Raw genomic sequence first — 22,605 nt, forward strand, 5'->3', positions numbered from 1 at the left:
TTATGGTTTCTTTCACTGTGCAAAAGCTTTTAAGTTTCATGAGGTCCCATTCGTTTATTCTTGATTTTATTTCCATGATTCTAGGAGGTGGGTCAAAAAGGATGTTGCTTTGATGGATGTCATAGAGTGTTCTGCCTATGTTTTCCTCTAAGAGTTTTACAGTGTCTGGCCTTACATGTAGGTCTTTAATCCATTTGGAGTTTATTTTTGTGTATGGTGTTAGGAAGTGTTCTAATTTCATTCTTTTACATGTAGCTGTCGAATTTTCCCAACACCACTTATTGAAGAGGCTGTCTTTTTTCCATTGTATATTTGTGCCTCCTTTGTCAAAGATAAGGTGCCCATATGTGTTTGGGCTTACCTCTGGGTTCTCTATTCTATTCCATTGGTCTTCCTTTCTATTTTTGTGCCAGTACCATACTGTCTTGATCACTATGGCCTTGTAGTATAGTTTGAAGTCAGGAAGCCTGATTCCACCAACTCCATTTTTTCTTCTCAAGATTGCTTTGGCTATTTGGGGTCTTTTGCATTTCTATACAAATCATAAAATTTCTTGTTCTAGTTCTGTGAAAAATGCCATTGGTAATTTGATCGGGATTGCACTGAATCTGTAAATTGCTTTGGGTAGTACAGTCATTTTCACGATGTTGATTCTTCCAATCCAGGAACATGGTATGTCCCTCCATCTGTTTGTGTCATCTTTGATTTCTTTCATCAATATCTTAAAGTTTTCTGCATACAGATCTTTTGCCTCCTTAGGCAGGTTTATTCCTAGGTCTTTTATTCTTTTTGTTGCAATGGTGAATGGGAGAGTTTCCTTAATTTCTCTTTCTGCTCTTCCGTTGTTCGTGTATAGGAATGCAAGAGATTTCTGTGCATTAATTTTGTATCCTGCTACTTTACGAAACTCATCAATTAGTGCTAGCAGTTTTCTGGTAGAGTCTTTAGGGTTTTCTATATATAATATCATGTCATCTGCAAAGAGTGACAATTTTACTTCTTCTTTTCCAATTTGGATTCCTTTGATTTCTTTTTCTTCTCTGATTGCTGTGGCTAAAACTTCCAAAACTATGTTGAATAATAATGGTGAGAGTGGGCACCCTTGTCTTGTTCCTGTTCTTAGAGGGAATTCTTTCAGTTTTTCCCCTTTTAGAACGATGTTGGCTTTTGGTTTCTCATATATGGCTTTTATTATGTTGAGGTAATTTCCTTCTATGTCCATTTTCTGGAGAGCTTTGATCATAAATGGATGTTGAATTTTGTCAAAAGCTTTTTCTGCATCTATTGAGATGATCATATGGTTTTTATCCTTCAATTTGTTGATATGATGTATCACGTTGATTGATTTGCGTATATTGAAGAATCCTTGCATCCCAGGGATAAACCCCACTTGATCATGGTGTATGATTGTTTTAATGTGCTGTTGGATTCTGTTAGCTAGTATTTTGTTGAGGATTTTTGCATCTATATTCATCAGTGATATTGGTCTGTAATTTTCTTTTTTTGTGACATCTTTGCCTGGTTTTGGTATCAGGGTGATGGTGACCTTGTAGAATGAGTTTGGGTGTGTTCCTCCTTCTGCAATGTTTTGGAAGAGTTTGAGAAGGATAGGTGTTAGCTCTTCTCTAAATGTTTGATAGAATTCGCCTGTGAATCCATCTGGCCCTGGGCTTTTGTTTGTTGGGAGATTTTTAATCACTGCCTCAATTTCCGTCCTTGTGATTGGTCTGTTCATAGTTTCTATTTCTTCCTGGTTTAGTCTTGGAAGATTGTATTTTTCTAAGAATGTATCCGTTTCTTCCATGTTATCCAATTTATTGGCATATAGTTGCTTGTAGTATTCTCTCATGATCTTTTGTATTTCTGTGGTGTCCGTTGTTACTTCTCCTTTTTTATTTCTAATTCTGTTGATTTGCATTTTCTCAAACTGTGTATATTTAGAGTATACAATTTGTTTTTTTTTTCTTATTAGTAATGTATATATGGCAATCCCAATCTCCCAATTCATTCCCCCTCAACCCTTCCCACTTTCCCCACTTGGTGTCCATATATTTGTTCTCTACATCTGTGTCTCTATTTCTGCCTTGCAAACCAGCTGATTTGTACCATTTTTCTATAGTCTGCATATATGTGTTAATATACGATATTTGTTTTTCTCTTTCTGACTCACTTCACTCTGTATGACAGTCTCTAGGTCCATCCATGTCTCTACAACTGTCCCAGTTTCATTGCTTTTTACAGCTGAGTAATATTCCATTGTATATATGTACCACATCTTTTTTATCCATTCATCTGTTGATGGACATTTACGTTGCTTCCATGTCCTGGCTATTGTAAATAGTGCTGCAATGAACATTGGGATGCATGTGTCTTTTTGAATCATGGCATTCTCTGAAGCAGTTAGAATTTTGATAGGGATTGCACTGAATCTGTAGATCAATTTGTGGAGCACAAAACAAAATTTTAAAATAGTTTTATTCATAGGTCATGGCAGACTGTTTGCAAATACAGCCACAGTTATACTCTTTCCCATCTGTATGGATAGATGCTATGATATTTTAGTTCCTCCCATGAAATGGTGGAATCTATTTCCCATCGCTTGAATTCAGGCTGGCTTTTTGACTTACTTTGACCAAGAAGAAAGAGGTAAGAGTGACATTGTGCTAGGCTTAAAGATGTCTTGTATGCTTCTCATTCTACTACCATGTGAACAAGCCCAAGCTAGCTAGCCTGGTAGAGGATGAGAAAACACATGGAGCAGAGACAAACCACCCAGCTGAGGCTATCCCAGACCAGCCAGCTCCCAGCCAACCTAGAAGGTATCACAGATATGACAGGCAAGCCAGCTGAGGTCACTGAAGCCTGGCCCAAATCAGCAGAACTGCCCAGCCTATCCAAAGACTCAAGAGCAATTGTTTTTAAGTTGCTGTTTTTATGTACTTAATTATGGTGTGTTTTTTTTTATATAGCAATAAATAACTGTTTAGAGTAAGTCCCCTACATACAAATGAGTTCCGTTCCAAAAGCACGTAAGTCCAATTTGTAAGTCCAACAAATTTCACCTAGGTACCCAACTAACACAATCTGCTATATAGTGCTGTACTGTAATACATTTATAATACTTTTCACACAAATAATATGTTGAAAAACAAACCATAATAAAGAAAATGTTTTTAATTTTATAGTCCAATACCCTGAAAAGTACAGTAAACAACAGCTGGCATCCAGGGGCTGGCATCCAGTGAACAGGCAAGAAGAGTTACTGACGGGAGGAGGGAGAGGGGGCTGGGAGATGGTGGAGCTGAAGGATGGTCGAGCTGAAGGATGGTGAGCAATAGGAGATGGAAGACAAGCTGCAGTTTCACTCACGCCTGACGCTGATGGCACAGGTTCTGGCTCCTTGCTGGATTCAATTCCATCTACCCTCTTGAAAAAACGATCCAGTGATGTCTGGGTAATAGCTCTTTTTTTTCTTGTCATAGATGACATGGTAGCACTGGATTGCCTTCTGAACGGTGGCTGCAACCTTCGTGTACGGTTCTTTGTTCAGGTCCTGTACCTTAAAACCTAATAGTGCCTCCTCAGAAAAAGAAAATCCCCTTGCCATTTCCTGTGCCGTGAATCTCTCTGGTTCTTCAGTTACTTCTTCTTCCTCTTGTGTCTCTTTGTCCTTCCTCTGGGCTTCCAATTCCTGGCACTTCCTAGCAGTACCAGTTACCTATCCGCTGCTTTTATGCTTGCTTCTGGACATTCTGGGCTCAAAATAAGGAGACTACTACTGTACTCTATACAGTACCATACAGTAAAGTACACAAAAGCACAACCACTTGTAGAGGATGCACGCATGTGACAATGTATGCCAGACACGAGAACTAACTTATGTGATTGGGCATGTGAACACATGTTCGCATCTTTGAAAATTCACAACTTGAAGGTTCGTATTTGGGGACTTACTATATAGGCAAACTGAAATAATGAAATGTCCACAGAAATACGTCCTCTTTATGGGTAAACAAAATGTGGGGTGTGTTTGTGTGTATATGGAATGTCATCCAGCCTTAAAAAGGAATGAAATTCTAATATATGTTACAACACAGATAACATTTGAAAACGTTATGCTTAGTGAGATAAGCCAGACACAAAAGAACAAGCATTGTACGATTCCTTTTATATGAGATACCTAGAATAGGCAAATTCATAGAGACAGAAAGTATAATAGAGGTTACCAGGGGCTGGGGGGTCATTGTTTAATGACTAGAGAGTTTTCATTTGGGAAGCTGAAAAAGTTCTGGAAATAGATAGTGGTGGGGGTTGTACAGCACTGTCAATGTCCTTATTGCTACTGAGCTGCACACTTAAAACTGGCTGGCATGGTATACATTTTATGTTATATACATTTTACCGCAATTTCAAAAATATGCCCTCTTTGAGTTTGAATTTTTAAATATGTCTAGTCAACTCACACACCTGGATGGACTCTCCATAGTCCTTGGGCAATAAAAACCCACTTTAAACACATTAACCTTCAAAGCAGCTTTGTCAGTTCTCCTGATTGGCCCCATTCCTGGCTCTAGCTGTTTGCCCTATTACAGTGCCACCAAGCTCCTGACCCGAGGCTTCAACTTTCACTCCTTGGAATAGACAACAGGATTCCACTTGCTGGGTTGGGCTCTGGGGATTCCCCAGCACAGGACTCAAACTCTGCCGATGACCCTTGGCTTTCCTGACACGGCTGGCAACCACCTGGCTTCCCCTACCTGCTTCCTACAACCCCTGAACTTTGAGATGCTCCAGGTAGGCTCTTCAGATAACATACTTGCAATATTTGGAACATATTTGAAAATTACTAATTGTTTATCTGAAGTTCAAATTTAACCAGACATCCTGTATTTGTATTTGCTAGATCTGGCAACCCTAGCCCCAGGGCTCTGCCAAGGAGATTTGGGGGGAAAATGCACCGGGAAAAATATATGAATATTTTTAATTTTTTTTCTCTTTCCTGGTGAAGCCATTTTTCAAAGAACTACCTATGTCAGTATGTCAAGTACTTCAGCAGCCAGGCTAACTGTCACAAACCCAGAGTTAACCATATACAGAACCCTGCCTCAAGAGAGAAGGTAATGTACAATGAATCTGGTAGCATTTTATTCCACTGGGATTCACGATCACTCGATGTATTATTTTATAGCAAGCTACATTTTATGTGCATTTAGCCATATAATTTTACACTCAGTTTACACTGAGAAAGCATATTTTCTCAAATTATTTAAAAGGCGTACTCCTCATATAAATAGTAAGCACATGTCAAAGTTTTACCTAACTCACTGATGAAGAAACCAGAAGACAAAGAAAATAATTGGATGAGGATGTGAGAACCTGGGGTGTAAATGTCAGTGGGAAAAGGAAGACTGAGATCAGATTGCTGAGTTAGATATGAAATGGGTTTATCTCCTACAGGGCATAGTCTTTGGATTGTCTTCTCTACCAAATGGGGGAAAAAATCATACCTTACCAGCTTTGGCACGTTACGACCTAATTTTACAGAGTCATGAGACATCTAGGCCCTAATCAATTGCTATCCAAAGTTACACTTCCTGAGAGACATGATCTCAGTGCTCTAATATGCACTAACATGATATTAGACAATGCTCTAACATGATATCAAAAGGTCACCTTTTTGCCTTTTGTCCAATTTCTGGATAATTTTTTTCCTGTGCAATATATGCTACATTCATAACTATATTTGGTTTGGAAAAATAAAAGATAGAAACAAGTGATATGCGTGATCCCACTACCATTCGTCCTGGGGTGAGCCTGGGAAAGGAGATACAAATCTACCCTTCCCTCGGTTCCTCTTTGTATCCTGGGAACTCGGGTCAATGAACATGAGTTCAGTGTTTAAAGCTGTGGATTTTTCAAACAGGAGGTCACCTAAATGCAAGCCAACTATTTCATGTGGTGCTTGTCCAAAAAAACACAATTTGTTCCAATACTGCTGGAAAAGTTGACTAACATGTTGTCTGAAATTGGAGCCTTGCTAAGAATTTCTAAGGCTAACTTTTACTGTTTAAATTTTGGCATTCATGCTGGATTTAGAATCTAGACAAACCACAAAAAGAGACCCTTCTGTAATATTGATTGTTTATTGATTTTCTTTCCCTTGAGGAGGCAAATACATACTCTACAGATTTCAGGCAGTACAATGAGTTTGTAGTAGACACCTCCTGGGCCTAGATTCCTTTTTCTTATCTAGTTCCTTGGCTGCTCTAGAGATTGACTGCAAATTGCTCAGAGTGGCCCCTTTTCTGGAGAACTGCCTTCGGCCAACATGAGCCACTTCTCCTGAGAGGATGCTCCCCGCTTTGAAGGCAGCACACAGCCAGTGACTGACTGATAAGGATACAAAGCCTGGACCCTCAGTCTCAAGGTACAGTTCACACTCAAGAGCTCCTCAAGGTGTCAGGCAGAAGCTAGAATCCAGGTAAGATACGTTCTTGCTTAGCTTTTGATCCCTGCCCTATCCTGCTTACCGCACACCCTTTTTCCTGAAACACATACTCAAGAATCCCTATCTCTGCGTCTAGGGAACCTGACATAAGACAAGAGGATAGAGTGAAAAGTAAGCTTCTTTCCTGCATCTTCCCTTCAGGCACCCAGTTCACTCCTAAGAGGTAACCAGGGTTGCCAGTGTCTTGGGTAAACTAACAGAAATATTTAAAAATATATATAATATGTAAATATAAAGCAGATATATGATATATGCACGTTTGTGGGTTTATTTTTGTTTTATATAAACAAATGGTATCATCCACTCTCACTGTTTTGCCTTTTTATGTGATAAAGTATCTTGGAGGTGGTTCCTAACCAGTATACACAGTGCTGTTCCACTTGTGAAAGCTGTTCCACTTGTGAAAGCTGTTCCATATTCTATTGTACGTATCTACTGTAATTAGGAAATTGGTCTCCTAATTATGGACATGTAGGTTGTTTCCAAAGTTTAGCTATTAAATAAATACATACAGCAATGCTACAGTGAATCCTTGTTTGTGTGAATCCTTGTTGCGTGAAATATCATAAATTATGAATATTTTTGTAGGATCATTTCCTAATAGTGGAATTTCTGGGTCAAAGGGTACATGCATTTGTATTTTGGCAGATATTGCTGAAGTGCTTTCACTACCACTGAAAATACATGGAAATGGCTGTTTGCCCAACCCTCACCAACATGATGTATAGCCATATGTTTTATTGTTTTATTGTTTTTAAAGATGTATTTATTTATTTATTTATTTATTTATTTAATTTTGGCTGCATTGGGTCTTCATTGCTGCACGTGTGCTTTCTCTAGTTGTGGCGAGTCGAGTCTACTCTTTTTTTGCAGTGCATGGGCTTCTCATTGCGGTGGCTTCTCTTGTTTCAGAGCACTGGGCTCTAGGCATGAGGGCTTCAGTAGTTGCAGCATGTGGGCTCAGTAGTTGTGGCACACGGACTTAGTTGCTCCGCAGCATGTGGAATCTTCCGGGACCAGGGATCAAACCCGTGTCCTCTGCATTGGCAGGTGGATTCTTAACCACTGTGCCACCAGAGAAGTCCCATATGTTTTATATTTGCCAGTCTAACATGTAAAAACTGGTATCTTTTATAATGAATGAGATTATGCATGTGTTTATACATTTAAGAGCCATTTGTATTTCCTTTTCTATGCACTATTTATGTTCTTTTCCATTTTTATAGCAGGTTTTGCTGTTTAATTTGTAGGCACTCTATATTTAGGAAAATTAACTCTGTGATATAAATATGTTTCCAAGTCTATTGTTTATCTTTGTCCTTTGTTTATGAAGTTTCAGTGCTATGCAGGATTCTTTGTTGCTGTTGTTTTTAGGTAAATGAATGTATAAATCTGTTGTTTTGTGGTTCTTGATTTTTGTGTGTTACTGGACAAGTTCTTCCCTGGTTCAAAATTATTTTGGAAATTCTCCCACATTTTCTTCTAATATTTTTATGAATTTACCTTTTTTTTTTAAATCTAATGCACCTGTAATTTGTTTTGGTGTAAATTGAGAAGAAATAATCCAGTTCTCCTTTTTCAGATGAATAGCCAGTAAGCTCAATATAATGTGTTAAATAATCCATCTTATTATTCTTATCCTATTAACAGCTATTATAAAAAAATGAATGTTGGATTTCATCAAATGCTTTTCAGCACTTGTGGAAATGATAGGATTTTCCCAGTTTTTCTCTAGCGAATGGTGACTTATTGAACAATCCTCGAATTCCTGGAATAGATACCACTCAGTGAAGTTGTGCTTTTCTTTTAATGTACTCCTTCTGTTTGCTAATATGCAATTTTGAATTTTTATATAAATATTCATAAGTGATATTGAGCTATAGTTTTATTTTTTGGTATTATCTTTGTGGTTATATTCACTTCATTAAAAATTTAGAAGTGTTTTCCTTCCGTGCTTTAAAACCTAGCAACACAGAGTCATTATTTCTTAAAGTTTTGGTAGAAGTTTTCAGTGAAAATGTTTGTGCCAGGGTGGTTTTGGGGGAGTAGCTCTTTAATATTTCCCCCTATTTTTCTATGGTAATCAGTCTATTTATGTTCTATCCTTTCTAAGGTCAGTTTTGGCAATCCTTCATTTGAACCGGGTTCTCAAGTTTCTTTTCTAGTGATATACAAGGTAGCCTCTCCTGAATCTATTAATTTCTCCTGTATCTATATTTAATCCCTCATATAAATTCTTATTTTATGTATTCATGATTTCACTCTTTTAACCTCAGTTAAATTAAAAAATTGTTTATTAATCTTGCTTTACTTTTTGAAGAATTCAGTTTTGGATATATTTCTCAGATCTGCCACTTTTTTAAAAGTTATTAATTTTGCTTTTATCTTTAATTAATTTTTCCAACACTAGGGTTATTTTCTTAATTTCTTGATTTGGACAATTAATTCTTTTATTGTCAGTCTTGCTTCTTTAAAAATTAGTGTAAGTATTAGGACTTTGTGTTTTGTATGTATCTCAGATGTTTTCGTGTGTGAAATTTAGTTTCAATTTCAGTTTCAATTTCCTCTTTGATCCAAAAAATGTTTATGATTTACTGGTATAGTCTTGTTATTAATTTGTAATTTAATTGCATTAGGTACAAAATAATAGTGTCAAAAACTAATATTGCCTATATTATTCCCATTTTTTGAAATTTATTAAATTTTTAGAATCACATTTTGTGAATATTTCTTGGACACATAAAAAGAAGATGTATCTTTATTTGGAGAGTATAGAGTTATATAAATTAGAGCTATCTAATTTTGCCTTAAGATGTTTAAATCCTTTGTGAAAAAACACAAGAAAAAAAATTTTTTTAAAAGATGGTTTTAATACTCCTCTGTTGTAAAGAGTATTGTTCCTAGTATTTTAGGGACAAGAGAAAATATTGTTTTAAAAATTATAGCTGTAATTTTTGTCTTTAGCTTTATAGGTTGTAAGAGCTGTAAAGAGTGTTTAGTTGATATAAAATAACCAAGATTTTGTAGCATGGTTGATTTAGGAGTAGTAATGATTGATATTCAGTTTTTTGGTTTTTTTTTATTTTAACTTTTTATTTTTTTATTTTTTACAATAAGATATTCGGTTTTAAAGTTCCATTTTCTCTGTACTAATACTCATTTATGTTAAAACTTTTAGTAAGCCTGATATATGCGGTGTTTGGGGGTAAAGTAAGGAGAGCCCTCTGTGAACACTTGAGGCAGTGGAGAGCTGCAGCTACCTGGAGCAGTTACGACATGGGCAAGGGTGACCAGCAGAAAAGGGCCTGACTTTGGTACTGAGGACTGAGACTTTAAGGTGCCATGCACTAGAGAAACCGAGTTCAAGTGTAGGTTAATTCAGGAGTGGACTTGACATAGCTTCTCCTGGAATAGAGCAGATGTATCAGATGGACGTATCAGATAGCACAAAACATTGAAAAGAGAAGCTACAGGCTGCTAACCCATGGGTTGGGACAATCTCTCCAGCAGATATTTATTTTATGCACTGTAAGTAATAAAAGCTTAGTGCTTTACTGAGCACTTGCCATGTGCCAGCCACTGGCACTGGGCTGAGTTTATATATATAGATTCATATTCACTACAATCCCATGAGGCACATGCTCATGTAATCCTCATTTCAGAGAGAGGAAAACAGAGACTTGAATCGTCCAAGATGGATGGCACAGTTGGGATTTAAATACAAGTGGTAAGATTCCCAGCTGAGTCTTTTAGGTTATGAAAAGTAAACTAAAGAGGTTTCTGGTTGTGGGCAAAATGGAACAGACATACTTCTCCTTATTCCTTCCACTAAGGACAACTAAAAACACTGCACGTTATATTTAAAACAAATAAAAACGGCTTTGAAAGGTGGAGCAAAGAAAACAGAATGGCTAGGGACCTGAGGACTCAAGGATTGACATGCATTGAGTTCCCTAGATTTTCTTTTTCCCTCATATTCTCAAGTGGGTCCTGGAGAAGCTAACCACCTAGAAATGCCACCAGTCGTAGATTTAAAAAAAAAAAAAAAAAAGGTCCAAGAAAAATCTATTCTTTCTAGCCAAAGGACAGGAAAAGGGCAGTCTAACAAGACTGAAACTTTTAGACAATAATGACCCTACTGCAGCCAAATGCCTCAGGAAAAACTGAAGCCCCACCTCCACCCTTGTCAACAGAGGTTGAGTGGCGAGCCTAGACCTCCATCCTCACCCCGCAGGAACGAGGCCGCCTCCGCCCTGCCTCTCCCCGCACGCGAGTGGTATCAGAGAAGCCCAAGTAAGGAGCCAGGATTTTCATTCTAATCATCCAGGTAAAAAGCCCTCCAGCCTCCAAAGTTTCAATGGAGACGATGTGGAGAGCTTGGCTTCCCCTCCCACCTGGCAGCGAAAGACAGCATCAACCTTCCTCCACTGGGATGGTGTCGGAGGAAACCTGCTAACGCTGAGGATTTCAGTAAGACGCAGAATCTCGTAACATAATAACCAAGATGTCTGGAACTAATTTAAAAAAAGAACTCCTTTTCTCACTAATCAGGAAACTCTCCACTAGAATGAGAAAAGACAAACAGATGAGAAGACCGAGATGACACCGACAGGGGAACTATTCGGCAGGGATTTTAAAAAGACCATCGTAAGGAGTGCTGCAGTGAGACAGTTTGAACGTGCTTGAGACAAATGAAAAAATAGAAAATTTCAGCAAAGAAATGGCAACTATAAAGAAGAGTCAAAAGAAAATTTTGGAAGTGAAAACTATAATAAAATATAAAAACTCACTGAAAGGGCTCAATAGCAGATGGAAGAGGACAGAAGAATAAATCAGTAAGTTTGAAGTGAGAGCAATAAAACTTAAACAACAGAAAGAAAATAAACTGAAGGAAAAAAACGAAGAGAACCTCAGGAACCTGTGAGACCATAACAAGTCTTTCCAGAGAGGAGAAAGAGTGTGAGACTGAAAAAGTGTTCAACAAAATAATGGCTGAAATTTTTCTGAGTTTGGCATGGCATTAACCCTTAGATTCAAGAGGCTATTGAACCCCAAACAGGAAAAACCCAAAGAAATACATGCCAAGACTCATCCTAATCAACTTCTGAAAACTAAAAACAGAAAAAAATCTTGAAAAGATAGAGAAACGATGCCTACAAGTAAGTAGAGTAAAAATTTTTTTTTTCTAAACTGGGGAAACTCCTTTTTCTTTTCTTTCTTTCTTTTTCTTTTTTGGCCGCACACAGGCTTTCTCCAGCTCTGGTGAGCAGGGGCTACTCTTCATTGGGGTGGCAGTGTGCAGGCTTCTCATTGCAGTTACTTCTCTTGTCATGTAGCACGGGCTCTAGACACGAGGGCTTCAGCAGTTATGGCTTACGGGCTCAATAGCTGTGTCTCGCAGTGTCTAGAGTGCAGGCCGGTAGTTGTGGCACATGGGCTTAGTTGCTCCGAGGCATGTGTGGGATCTTCCCAGGCCTGGGCTTGAACCTGTGTTCCCTGCATTGGCAGGCAGATTCTTAACCACAGCACCACGAGGGGAGTCTGGAGTAAAAACAGTTTGAATAATTTCAAATTTCTCATCAGAAATCATGGCGGCCAAAAGGAAGTGATGCAACATTTTTAAAGCATTAAAAAAAAAGACCTGTGAGTCCAGACTTCTATATCCGGTGAAAATATTCTTCAGGAATGAAGCCGAAATCAAGACATTCTCATATGAAGAAAAACTTAAAGACTCTGTCACCATCAGACAAACCTGAAAGGATAGCTAAGGGAAGTTCTTTAAACAGAAGGAAACTTATGAAGGAAGGAATCTTGGAACATCAGGAAGGAAGAATAATGAAGAGTAAAAACGTTGATAAATACAATCGACTTCTCTTCTCGAGTTTTTTAAATTATGTTTGTTTGTTTGTTGAGGCAAAAAGTATAATATTGTCTGACGTGACTCCGTATATGGAGAGGAAACATTTAAGACAATTATATTATAAACGGGGGTGAGTAAGGGAAAAGGAAGGTAAGGTTTCTATACTTCACTCAAACTGGTAAAATGTCAACACCAAAAAAACCCCTAAAATTAAAAGAATATAGAAGATTATAAATAAGGAAGTGATCAATTACACCAGTCTCATTCTGTTACTTTATTTCAGCCATGCAGCACAGCATGTGGGATCTTAGCTCCCAGGCTATGGATCGAACCCACGCCCCCTGCGTTAGAAGCAAGGGGTCTTAACCATTGGACCACTAGGGAAGTCCCTACGTCAGTCTCACTAAAAAAAAAAAAGGAACTAAAGAGCTTCTTTTGAAATGGAGATGTGAAAGTGTCTACTTTTACTAGTGTTTAGTATGACGCAGGTGAAATTTGTCCATGTTGCTGTAGGTGGAGAGACTATGTATTTACTGTAGAAAAATGGTTGTGTTCTATGTCTCAAGAACAGTGTGCATGTGTATAAGTGTGTGTGTGTGTGTGTGTGTGTGACCGTGTTTGAACTTACGGCTCACCCTTATGGTTTCCATGACCGACTTTATGAGACTTTAGTGCTACTTCAGGACCCAGCTGACAATATGTGGGAAGTCAGCATACAGAGAAGTCATTCTTCCCACCTTCACATGACAACCCACAAGGCTCTGGAGGTTCAGGGAGGCAGTAGGGGATTCAGGAGATCAGCATTGCTCCTTGACCCTGGATTCTTCTTGAAGACTCCAGACAGCCAAGGAAGCTGATAAGACAGGAGCAGAAGGAAAGTCATTTTGTCACCAGCAATGAGACAATGCCTGGGGAACTCTGAGAAAAGACAGGGTATATATAAGCAGACAGTGAGTAGCAAGGGGCTCAAAATCTTTGTAACTAGGACACTAAAGAAAATATAGCTTCATTTTATTCTTAACTTCAGTGCAACTTAGACACATAGGCGATGGTTACATTTTCAGAGATCTTAAGCTGTCACTTATTCTTCAGGTCGAGGTAGCTAAACCACTTTTGATGAGAGATCATTTCTAAACATTCTAAAAAGAAAGTTTTAGACTCCCTCACTACCTCTATTCATTGTCTAAAAGATGCTACTCTTTGAGGGAATCCCCTGGCAGTCTGGTGGTTAAGACTCTGTGCTTTCCTTGCAGAGGGCGCAGGTTCAATCCCTGGTCAGGGAACTAAGATCCCGCATGCGAGGCATGGCCAAAAAAACAAACAACATTCTATTATTTGAAAATTGTTCCCACTTGCAAATCATGCTCTCCCAAGATGGGGTTAAATTTTATTTTCTTGTATTTTGTTTTCATTTGAGTTGGAAGATAGTTGACCTTCATATTTATTTAAAAATAATATTTTAGAGGGTATCATTAAATCAACATTGCAGTAGTTGGAATTCTTTTGGTTGTGAGTAACAGAAACCCAACTCAAGTTAGCTCAAGCAGAAAAGGGTTGCATCTAATTTCAGCCATAGCTGGATTGGGGGCTTATACACAGCAAGGCCTCATGTTTTTCTCCTACAATCAAAGGCTATATCTATATCAGAAAAGATCTCACTAATAAACAAGCAAAAGAAGCTTTAGGGAAAACTGCATTTTGCCCAGGTTAGTTCATCTAACTGTTCATCCAACTCAGTTACCATTCCCAGGGAAATGAATGGCCAGGCCTGGTCACCAGAGATTGAGAATCTCACCAGATGCACATGATAGGACTTCCCCACAGGAAAGAGGTGGTCTGGTATCAGAGTAAGAGGAGAGGAATGCAAATTACACCCCAAGTGATAGATGCCCTACAGATGTCTACCTATTGTGCTTGGCAGTGTGAGTACAGAGGTAATAAAACACAGACACTACCCTCAAGGGGCTCATTTTCCTCAATTTTCTTTCTTTCCCTTCCTTTACCAATTTATTAAATTGCTTTACCTCATTTGTAAGGTGCTATTCCAAACTGGAGCCTTCTGATTTCTATGTTAAAGATCTTTGAGATCTGGGAGTTTCTGTTTCTGAATTATACTCAAGAAAAATTCCTGACCATTTTGGGACTTTCCCATTCAACTGAGAACGAACACATTTAAAATGAAAACCATTATTAGTCTACTGGGGTTGTGAAGAAAATATAACTGGTAAAACCAGAGGCTCCTTTTATTAAGAAGAAGAAATGCGTGATTAAAGCAGTTCTGAGGAAAAGAATTCCAGTCTAGATTCACCAGTCATGGTGTAGGTGTGCCTCTGACATGTGTACACATGTCCTGGGCATATCTTCCATGTGTACCTCATTCATGCTCACTCCACCCATCCCAGGAAACTGTAGAGTCAAGGTCTTTTCCAGATACTATTAAGACTTGGATAAGGGTTGGACAAAGGGGTGAGGAGGGAGGGGGCATATACAAAAATGCAAATGCCAAGACACTATCTAATTTACTTGCCTCCTTCATTTTTGAGAGTAACCATTTATAATATGACTACTCAATGCATTTCTTGAAAAGAAAAGAAGTTGAAACATTGCTTGGTCTATTCTCTTGCTTCAGGGACAGATTTGTAGCTGATTTAACTACAGAATTAATCCTCAGGCAATAACATTCCAGGCTCCTTCAGTAATTCATTGTATTGGAGCCCATCCCTAGTACCCAGCCCAGAACTTGGTTGCGTTGGGAACAAGATGAGGCATAAATGAATGGAAGTATTAATGAGTAATAGAGAGAAATAGAGAAAGCAAAACTTTCTTAAAGTTTTTGAGATGAGAACAGAATTCTTTAAAAAGTTATGTGATTGGATTTTCAGTTAAACATGGTAGATGAACCACATCTATTTCTCTGCTCCATCCAGAAACCCCACCGAAATGACTGGAGTTGAGGGTTTTTTTAATTGCAGCGCTTTGTAAAAAACTGAAGTATAGATAATTTACAGTGTTGTATTAGTTTCAAGTGTACAGCAAAGTGATTCAGTCATACATATATATTCTTTTTCAGATCCTTTTCCATTATAGGTTATTGCAAGATATTGAGTGTAGTTACCTATGCTATACAGTACATCCTTGTTTATCTATTTTATATATAGTAGTGTGTATCTGCTAATCCCAGACTCCTAATTTATCCCTCCTCCCCACCCTTCCCCTTTGGTAACCGTAAGTTTGTTTTGTCTTGGGTCTATTTTTGTAAATAAATTTGTTTGTATCGTTTTTTTTAGATTCCACATATAAATGATATCATATGATATTTGTCTTTCTCTGAGTTGAATTTTTAACAGGTTTATTTTTGACAGGTACACCTGACACACAGTTAACTACAGTTGGCCTTCTGTATCCACAGGTTCCACATCCACAGACTCAACCAATCTGAAAGTATTCAGAAAAATTTTTTTCTTTCCCAGAAAGTTCCAAAAGGCAAAACTTACCTGATTGCATCGGCTAGCATGTCCAGTACAATGTTGAGTAAACGTGGTGAGAGTCAACATACTTGTTTTGGTCCTGATCTTAGGGGGAACGCATTCAACCTTTTGTCATTAAATATTATATTTAATTAAATATATTAGTTGTAGTTTTCATCAAGTTGAACAAGTTCTCTTCTATTTCTACTTAGCTGGCAACTAGATCCTCTAAAAAGTTATATGGTTGGATTTCCAGCTAAACATGCTTTTTTTTTTTTAAGCTCTTTATTGGAATATAATTGCTTTACACTGTTGTGCCAATTTTTGAGGTACACCAAAGTCAATCAGCTGTGTTTATACATATATCCCCCTATCAGCTAAACATGCTTGATTGAGCACATCCATTTCTATCTCCTTCCTGAATCCTCACCAAAATAACCATAGATGATTTTTTTAAAAGGATATAGACTCATAAGAATAAAAAATAAAAGCCAAAATATTGGCAACCAAAAAAGCAGACTTAACAGTACTGAAAAAGCTGAGAGCCTAGTTGCCTTTCAATTGTGAGGGGAGCAGTTTAGAACAAACTTAGTCGAAGGGCAAAATCCTGAGAAAAGATTTGAACTCAGAAGGACCAAGTACTTCTGAAGGTAGGATGAGAATGTGGGAGGATTGGTTGATCATATGTATAAGGAGAAGTTAAAACACCGGTTTAGAACAGGAGGTTACTTCCCGCACCCTGTACCACCAGAAGGCTATCCTTCCTCCACTATAACATAATATTGGAGGCTTGGATACTGGAAAAATTGAACCAAAGAGGATCTGGGGCAGAGCTGAGGGCAGGGGGAAAGTGCCACAGTGAGAAGGGGAGGAATAAATAAAAGTCTAGATACTGAATGGGATCAGCCTCTAGCATCCTTTCTCTGCAGATTCCTGACAACCAGGCTTATGCACCTGTATTACTTTCCTAGAGCTGCTATAGCGAAGTACTACAAATTAGGTGGTTTAAAACAACGTTTATTGTCCAACAGTTTAGGAGCTAGAAGTCCAAAGTCAAGGTGTTGGCAGGGTCATGCTCTCTCCAAAACTTCTAGGATCCTTCCTTGTCTCTTCCAGCTTCTGGTAACCCGAGGTATTCCTTGGTGCACGGGTGCATCATTCCAATCTCCGCCTCCACCACATGGCGGTTCTCTCCCTGTGTGTGTCACTTTGTCTCATCTTCTTATAAGGACACGATCATATTTGATTAAGCCTCACCCTACTCTGGTATGACCTCATCTAAATGAATTACATCGGCAACACCCCTATTTCCAAATAAGGTCACATTCTGAGGTACTGGTGGTGGGGAGTGCAACTTATCTTTTTTGGGGAATACAATTCAACCCGTAACTGCATTCGAGGCAGGAGGTTGAAGGATTATGCTCTGGGAAAACTGACCTAGTTGAGAGGAAGAAACCTACAGATCCTGACATTTGGTGAAGTGCCAAACATCCATGTTCTTGCCTGATCACCCTCTAGTGATCTGACTCAGGCGTACAATGCTTCCAATAGATTTTTGTTATCCTCCTCAAGTAAACATTTAAGGAAACATTCTATCATGAAAGACAGAGATGAAAAAAAGGAACTCAAGGTAAATAGAATATGCAGGGAACAGGAAAAAATCTGTAAGAACCTTTAGAGAGATAACAGAAGTTACATCTATGATGCAAGAACAGATTTCTTAAAAGTACCATGAGAGAATTAGAAAGAGGTCTTTGAAATAAAAATATAACAGCCAAGTTTTTAAATTCCAATAGATAGTTTGGAAAATAAAATAGAAAAAATTTTCCTAGAAAGTAGAACAAAAATCAAAGATATTGGAAATAGAAGAAAAAATATATGAAAATTAGTGAGTGTAACTAATCCAGGAAGTCTAATGTCTAACAAATAGTTCCAGAAAGAAAAAACAGAGCAATATAGATGAGAAATTTTTCAAAGAAATAAGGTAAGTTTTGTCTTGTTGCCGGAAAAAACCTGGCCTCTGTTCACTGATGCCAAATAGAAATACAGAGACAGAGCTTTGGAGGAGTAGAAAGGAATGGCCTTATTACTTTGCCAGGCAAAGGGGGAACACAGTGGATAGCGCCTCAAGAACTGCGCCCCCCTCTCTGGGGAATATGGAGAGGTCTTAGAGTCGGGGCTCGTGGTCAGGGGTAGGCGGTAAGGACCAAGGCAGTAACAGCCTTGCATTCTTCTGATGGGTTGGTGGTGAGCTCAGTAGGAGTCAGCATCATTAACCTTCAGGTCTAGCTGGTCCGGGGTCTACATGCCTGTGGGCAGCAGACCAGCGTTAATCATTAACTTCTCGCACCTGGAGGGGGTTTCAACGTCTGCAAAACAGCTCAAAGATATTGTTGTGTGTATTGTTGCTGGGGAAACAGGACCTGCCCCAAGGCTGCTCTTGACACTTTCTCCCAGGTCTCGGGCATCCCCTCCCTTCCCTAATTAACGACTGCTTCAATCTGCCCCCTGGAACTCAGGGAAGGTCATGGAGGCTGAATGAAGGCTGTTGTCCTATAATCAAAGAAATAGGGGACACAGAAAGGCTTTGTGTCCAGGAGTCCCACAGGACCCTGCTCGGTATCATTATCTGGACATCAATTTCCAGATTGCAACAGAGTGCCCAGCAAAACAAGTTACAAAGAACCATATCAAGACACATCAACCTGAAATTTCACTACAATTGAAATAAATAAAACATTATAAAGCTTCTCAACAAAAAGAATGGACTCCAGAAGATCTTCAAGCAATGCCTTCCAAAATGTAAGAGAAAATTATTTACGACATAGAATTCTATAACGGAACCACCCAAGTATGAGGGTAGAATAAACACACAATCAAGAGATGCCCAATCTCAAATAATATATCTCTCAATGGAGGATGTGCTTGCAAGGCAAGGGTGTAAACCAAGGAAGGGAAAATCTTGGAGACATGACACCAGGGACAGAAGAAGGGAATTCCTTGAATTATGGTGAAATGAAGTCCCATGGCTGCTGTGTAGCCCACCTAGAAGGGCACCACCCTAGATTAGAACAGGACAGAGGGCTCCAGGAAGGATACCTTTAAAGAAAACAGTTGAGGGCTTCCCTGGTGGCGCCAATACAGGGGACACGGGTTCAAGTCCTGGTCCGGAAGATCTCACGTGCAGCGGAGCAACTAAGCCCATGTGCCACAATTACTGAGCCTGTGCTCTAGAGCCCGAGAGCCACAACTATTGAGCCCATGTGCCGCAACTACTGAAGCTCACGCACCTAGAGCCCGTGCTCCGTAGCAAGAGAAGCCACTGCAATAAGAAGCCCACACACTGCGATGAAGAGTCGCCCCCGCTCTCTGAAACTACAGAAAGCCCACAAGCAGCAACGAAGACCCAATGCAGCCAATAAATAAATAATAAAATAAAATAAAAACATATTACAAAAGAAAACAGTTGAATTGATAAACTACTGTGTGTTTATGCTCATTGGGAGGAGTTGTACCACTCCGACAAAGATTTTGAGGATGAATTAATGATCAGTATAGAAAATATTAAACAATCAAACAAAAAACGGAGGCAATTTTACAGTCATAGGTTGAATAAACAACAAGTTATACAAGAGCGGAAATATAGTCTCAGTTTTCTATGTGGCTCAATAGTACACAGTAGTTACAGCATCCATAATAAAACAAACCATAAATATTGAGCGAACCACAAATGGTGATGTAATTATATCTGGAAAATGAGGTGAGAGGAAATGGAGGTGAGAAAAGGAAAGTGGGAGTGTAAGAAAAATATCTTCAATTTCCATTTTGAAATGACAGTAGAAAATGTTTAATTTTGGAAAACAAAGAAATAACCTCATAAACTGGTATTTAGAAACACGGCAATAAGTACTAAAAAACCAGCTAAGTAAGAGGCTACTTCTGGGGAGTGGAAAGCAAGAACAGGAAAAGGGGGTAGGAGGTAGTTGACTGCTGCTTCTTGCTATCAGGTTTACTGACCTATTTGACTTTCTACATCCTTTATAGGTATAATTGTAAAAAATGTTTATTGCACTACAGCGTGTATAGAGAAATATGCACATTTTACATGTAAAAGTTTGGTTTTTAAAAACCAAATTTTAAAAAGTCAGAGGAGCCATACAGACACCACAGGTGTGGCGTTAGGCGTAATTCACTGTTGATGGAAACAATGAACCACTACAAGTGTATCTGAAGTTGAGATACCAAGAGCACTGGTCTGTGATTCTCAAGCAGTTTGAGGTTTCCGAGGGAAAGTAATATATTACTCATAATTTTAAGATAAAGGATTAACTGTGACTTTCTCAGAAAGCTTGTTATTCAAAATCAACAGTCTCTAAGGTAGCTTTTATTTTTATTTTTTAATTTATGTATTTATTTTTTTGGCCGTGCCACAGGGCTTATGGGACCTTAGTTCCCTGACCAGGGATGGAACCCACGCCCTCAGCAGTGAAAGTGGAGAGTCCTAACAACTAGACCACCAGGGAATTCCCAAAGATAGCTTTGAGATTGTTCTTAAAGGACAACTCATTTTGGCTAAAGTTCAATTCACCAGATATAGTTTATCTCAGCCTTGGTGTTTTGAGTTCTTTCTATGTGGTTGTTTACTTTTGTTAAACTTAAGAACTTTGATGCTCTCTGGTGTGTTGTTCTATATCCCCAAGTCATCTGTTATATCAATCATTGAGATACGGTTCTTGGAAGCTTACAACTAGTAATGAAAATGGTAACCCAAATACAACCACTAAGAATAACTTAGCTGTTCTAGTCACTTGCGAACATCAGTTGTCTGGGCTAGGCATAAATTTAAGCTCTTAAAAATGAGTAGTAAGTGGAAATTTCAGAGCACCAAGGGACTAATATTGTAGTCAGATATTCTGCTACTCCTTTTTCTCCACGGCATTGTATCTCAACCTTGTCTGCACATTAGAATCACTAGTGAATCTTTTAAAATTCCAAACCCCAGCCATACCTCAGACCAAGTAAATCAGAATCTCTTGAAGTGGGACCCAGGCATTAATATTGTTAAAACTCCCCATGTGATTCCAATGTGCTGTGAAGTTGGGAAGCCATTGCTCTATAAAAAACTATCATGTACAACATTCAGATACTACTGCACTGGTTTCAATCCTTTTCTTAAATAATCTCAGCCTTCTGCTTGTGAAATGTCCAAGCAAAATTTGATCCTCTACCTTTTTTGGGAAAGGGAGATTTCCCTCTCAGTAAGACACCTGGTTCAAAGAAGATGGTTGCTCCAACCCCATATAAAACCTCTCTTTAGGGCGGTAAAGATTGGCAGGGATAATATCCAATCATAATTCCTTTACCCATGTGAGCTATGTTTCATAAATGAGTCTCTCTCTGTTCTTTAACTGCAATATTAAACAGAAAGTCGGCACTTTTAAAAAAAAGAACAGTTTTATTGAGCTATAATTTACATACCATAAAAGTCACCCACTTAAAGTGTACAATTCAGTGGTTTGGGGTATATTTGCATGGGTGCCATCACTATTTATGGGTCTTATTACAAACATAGGGGAAGAGACCAAAACTAGAAAAGCATCATTCAAAGTTGCATTCTGAGTAACAAAATAGGAGTAAATTAAATTACCATCAAAAAGCTTGATATCCACCTGACAAATGACAAACATTAGGCTTGGAGAGCTGGCAAAATGAACTCGTGGCAACATTTATTTATTAAATATCACTGTGGTACCTAGAGAGTAAATGGCCATAATGTATGCATTCTCACAGATATTTAGCTCTTTATTTGGTCAAAACTATTTACACAGGGCTGGTGTCAGCTCTTGGCGTATACGAGGGAAAAGTGCTCAATGACTCCTTCTCCTGTCTATCATCACAAACCCATGTTCCAGGAGAACATTTTGTGTGTTAAGTTGGACACATCTCACCTTCATCTTCAGCCTCCTCTGGAGCAGGGAGGAGTGGCTAGCTGCTCTCAGGCGCACATCAAAACCAATCCTCAGAAGCTGTGAGAAGAGAGAACTTGGTGTCTCTGTTTCCAGCTGTTCTGCATGCAGTAGCACTGGGAAGCAAGACAGGTAAGGCCATGTGGATTCATAGATCCTTGGTTGATTTCCACAGGTTGTAGCTATGCCAGTGGGAGAAATGATAGGTATGTGCAGCGGTCAGATACCTAGCACATTATTGACCAGAGACATAATTAATACATCTTTTGTTACCTGAACATTATTGTTTTTAATAAATTTATCTGTTTATTGGCTGTGTTGGGTCTTCATTGCTGCACATGGGCTTTCTCTAGTTGCAGTGAGCAGGGGCTACTCTTTGCTGTGATGCATGGGCTCCTCATTGCCAGTGGCTTCTCTTGTTGCGGATCACCGGCTCTAGGCACATGGGCTCAATAGCTGTGGCGCACGGGCTTTGTTGCTCCGAGGCATGTGGGATCTTCCTGGAGCAGGGATCGAACCTGTGTCCCCTGCATTGGCAGGTGAATTCTTAACCACCGCGCCACCAGAGAAGCCCACCCGAACATTATTGATCGGAGACATATTAATACATTTTTTAGAAAGTGATACTATTAACATCACCATGCAAAGTTGTTAGAGCTTAAAATTGATCGAGGGTTCATTACACGACTTGTGATTGTTGTTGTCATTCACATTTTGCTCCGTGAGGTTTTTGTTCCAACCTTGTGTATATTGTAAATGTAAGTTTACTACCACAAAATTTTCGAAAGTGACGCATCGCAAAAT

The 22,605-nt window shown here is 38.8% G+C and overlaps 1 protein-coding gene across 1 annotated transcript in view; it reads left to right on the top strand.

The window, feature by feature from the left end:
- The first annotated feature begins 4,707 nt into the window (after positions 1-4,707).
- LOC130834454 (U6 snRNA-associated Sm-like protein LSm3) overlaps positions 4,708-22,605 on the top strand; it is a 44,232-nt gene continuing 26,334 nt past the window's right edge. Inside the window, exon 1 of the mRNA XM_057704617.1 lies at positions 4,708-4,794. Within this exon, the coding sequence (XP_057560600.1) occupies positions 4,708-4,794 (87 nt within the window). The remainder of the gene's footprint in view (positions 4,795-22,605) is intronic.

The sequence above is a fragment of the Hippopotamus amphibius genome, chromosome 13, assembly GCF_030028045.1.
Source record: "Hippopotamus amphibius kiboko isolate mHipAmp2 chromosome 13, mHipAmp2.hap2, whole genome shotgun sequence".
Classification (NCBI taxonomy): Eukaryota; Metazoa; Chordata; class Mammalia; order Artiodactyla; family Hippopotamidae; genus Hippopotamus; species Hippopotamus amphibius.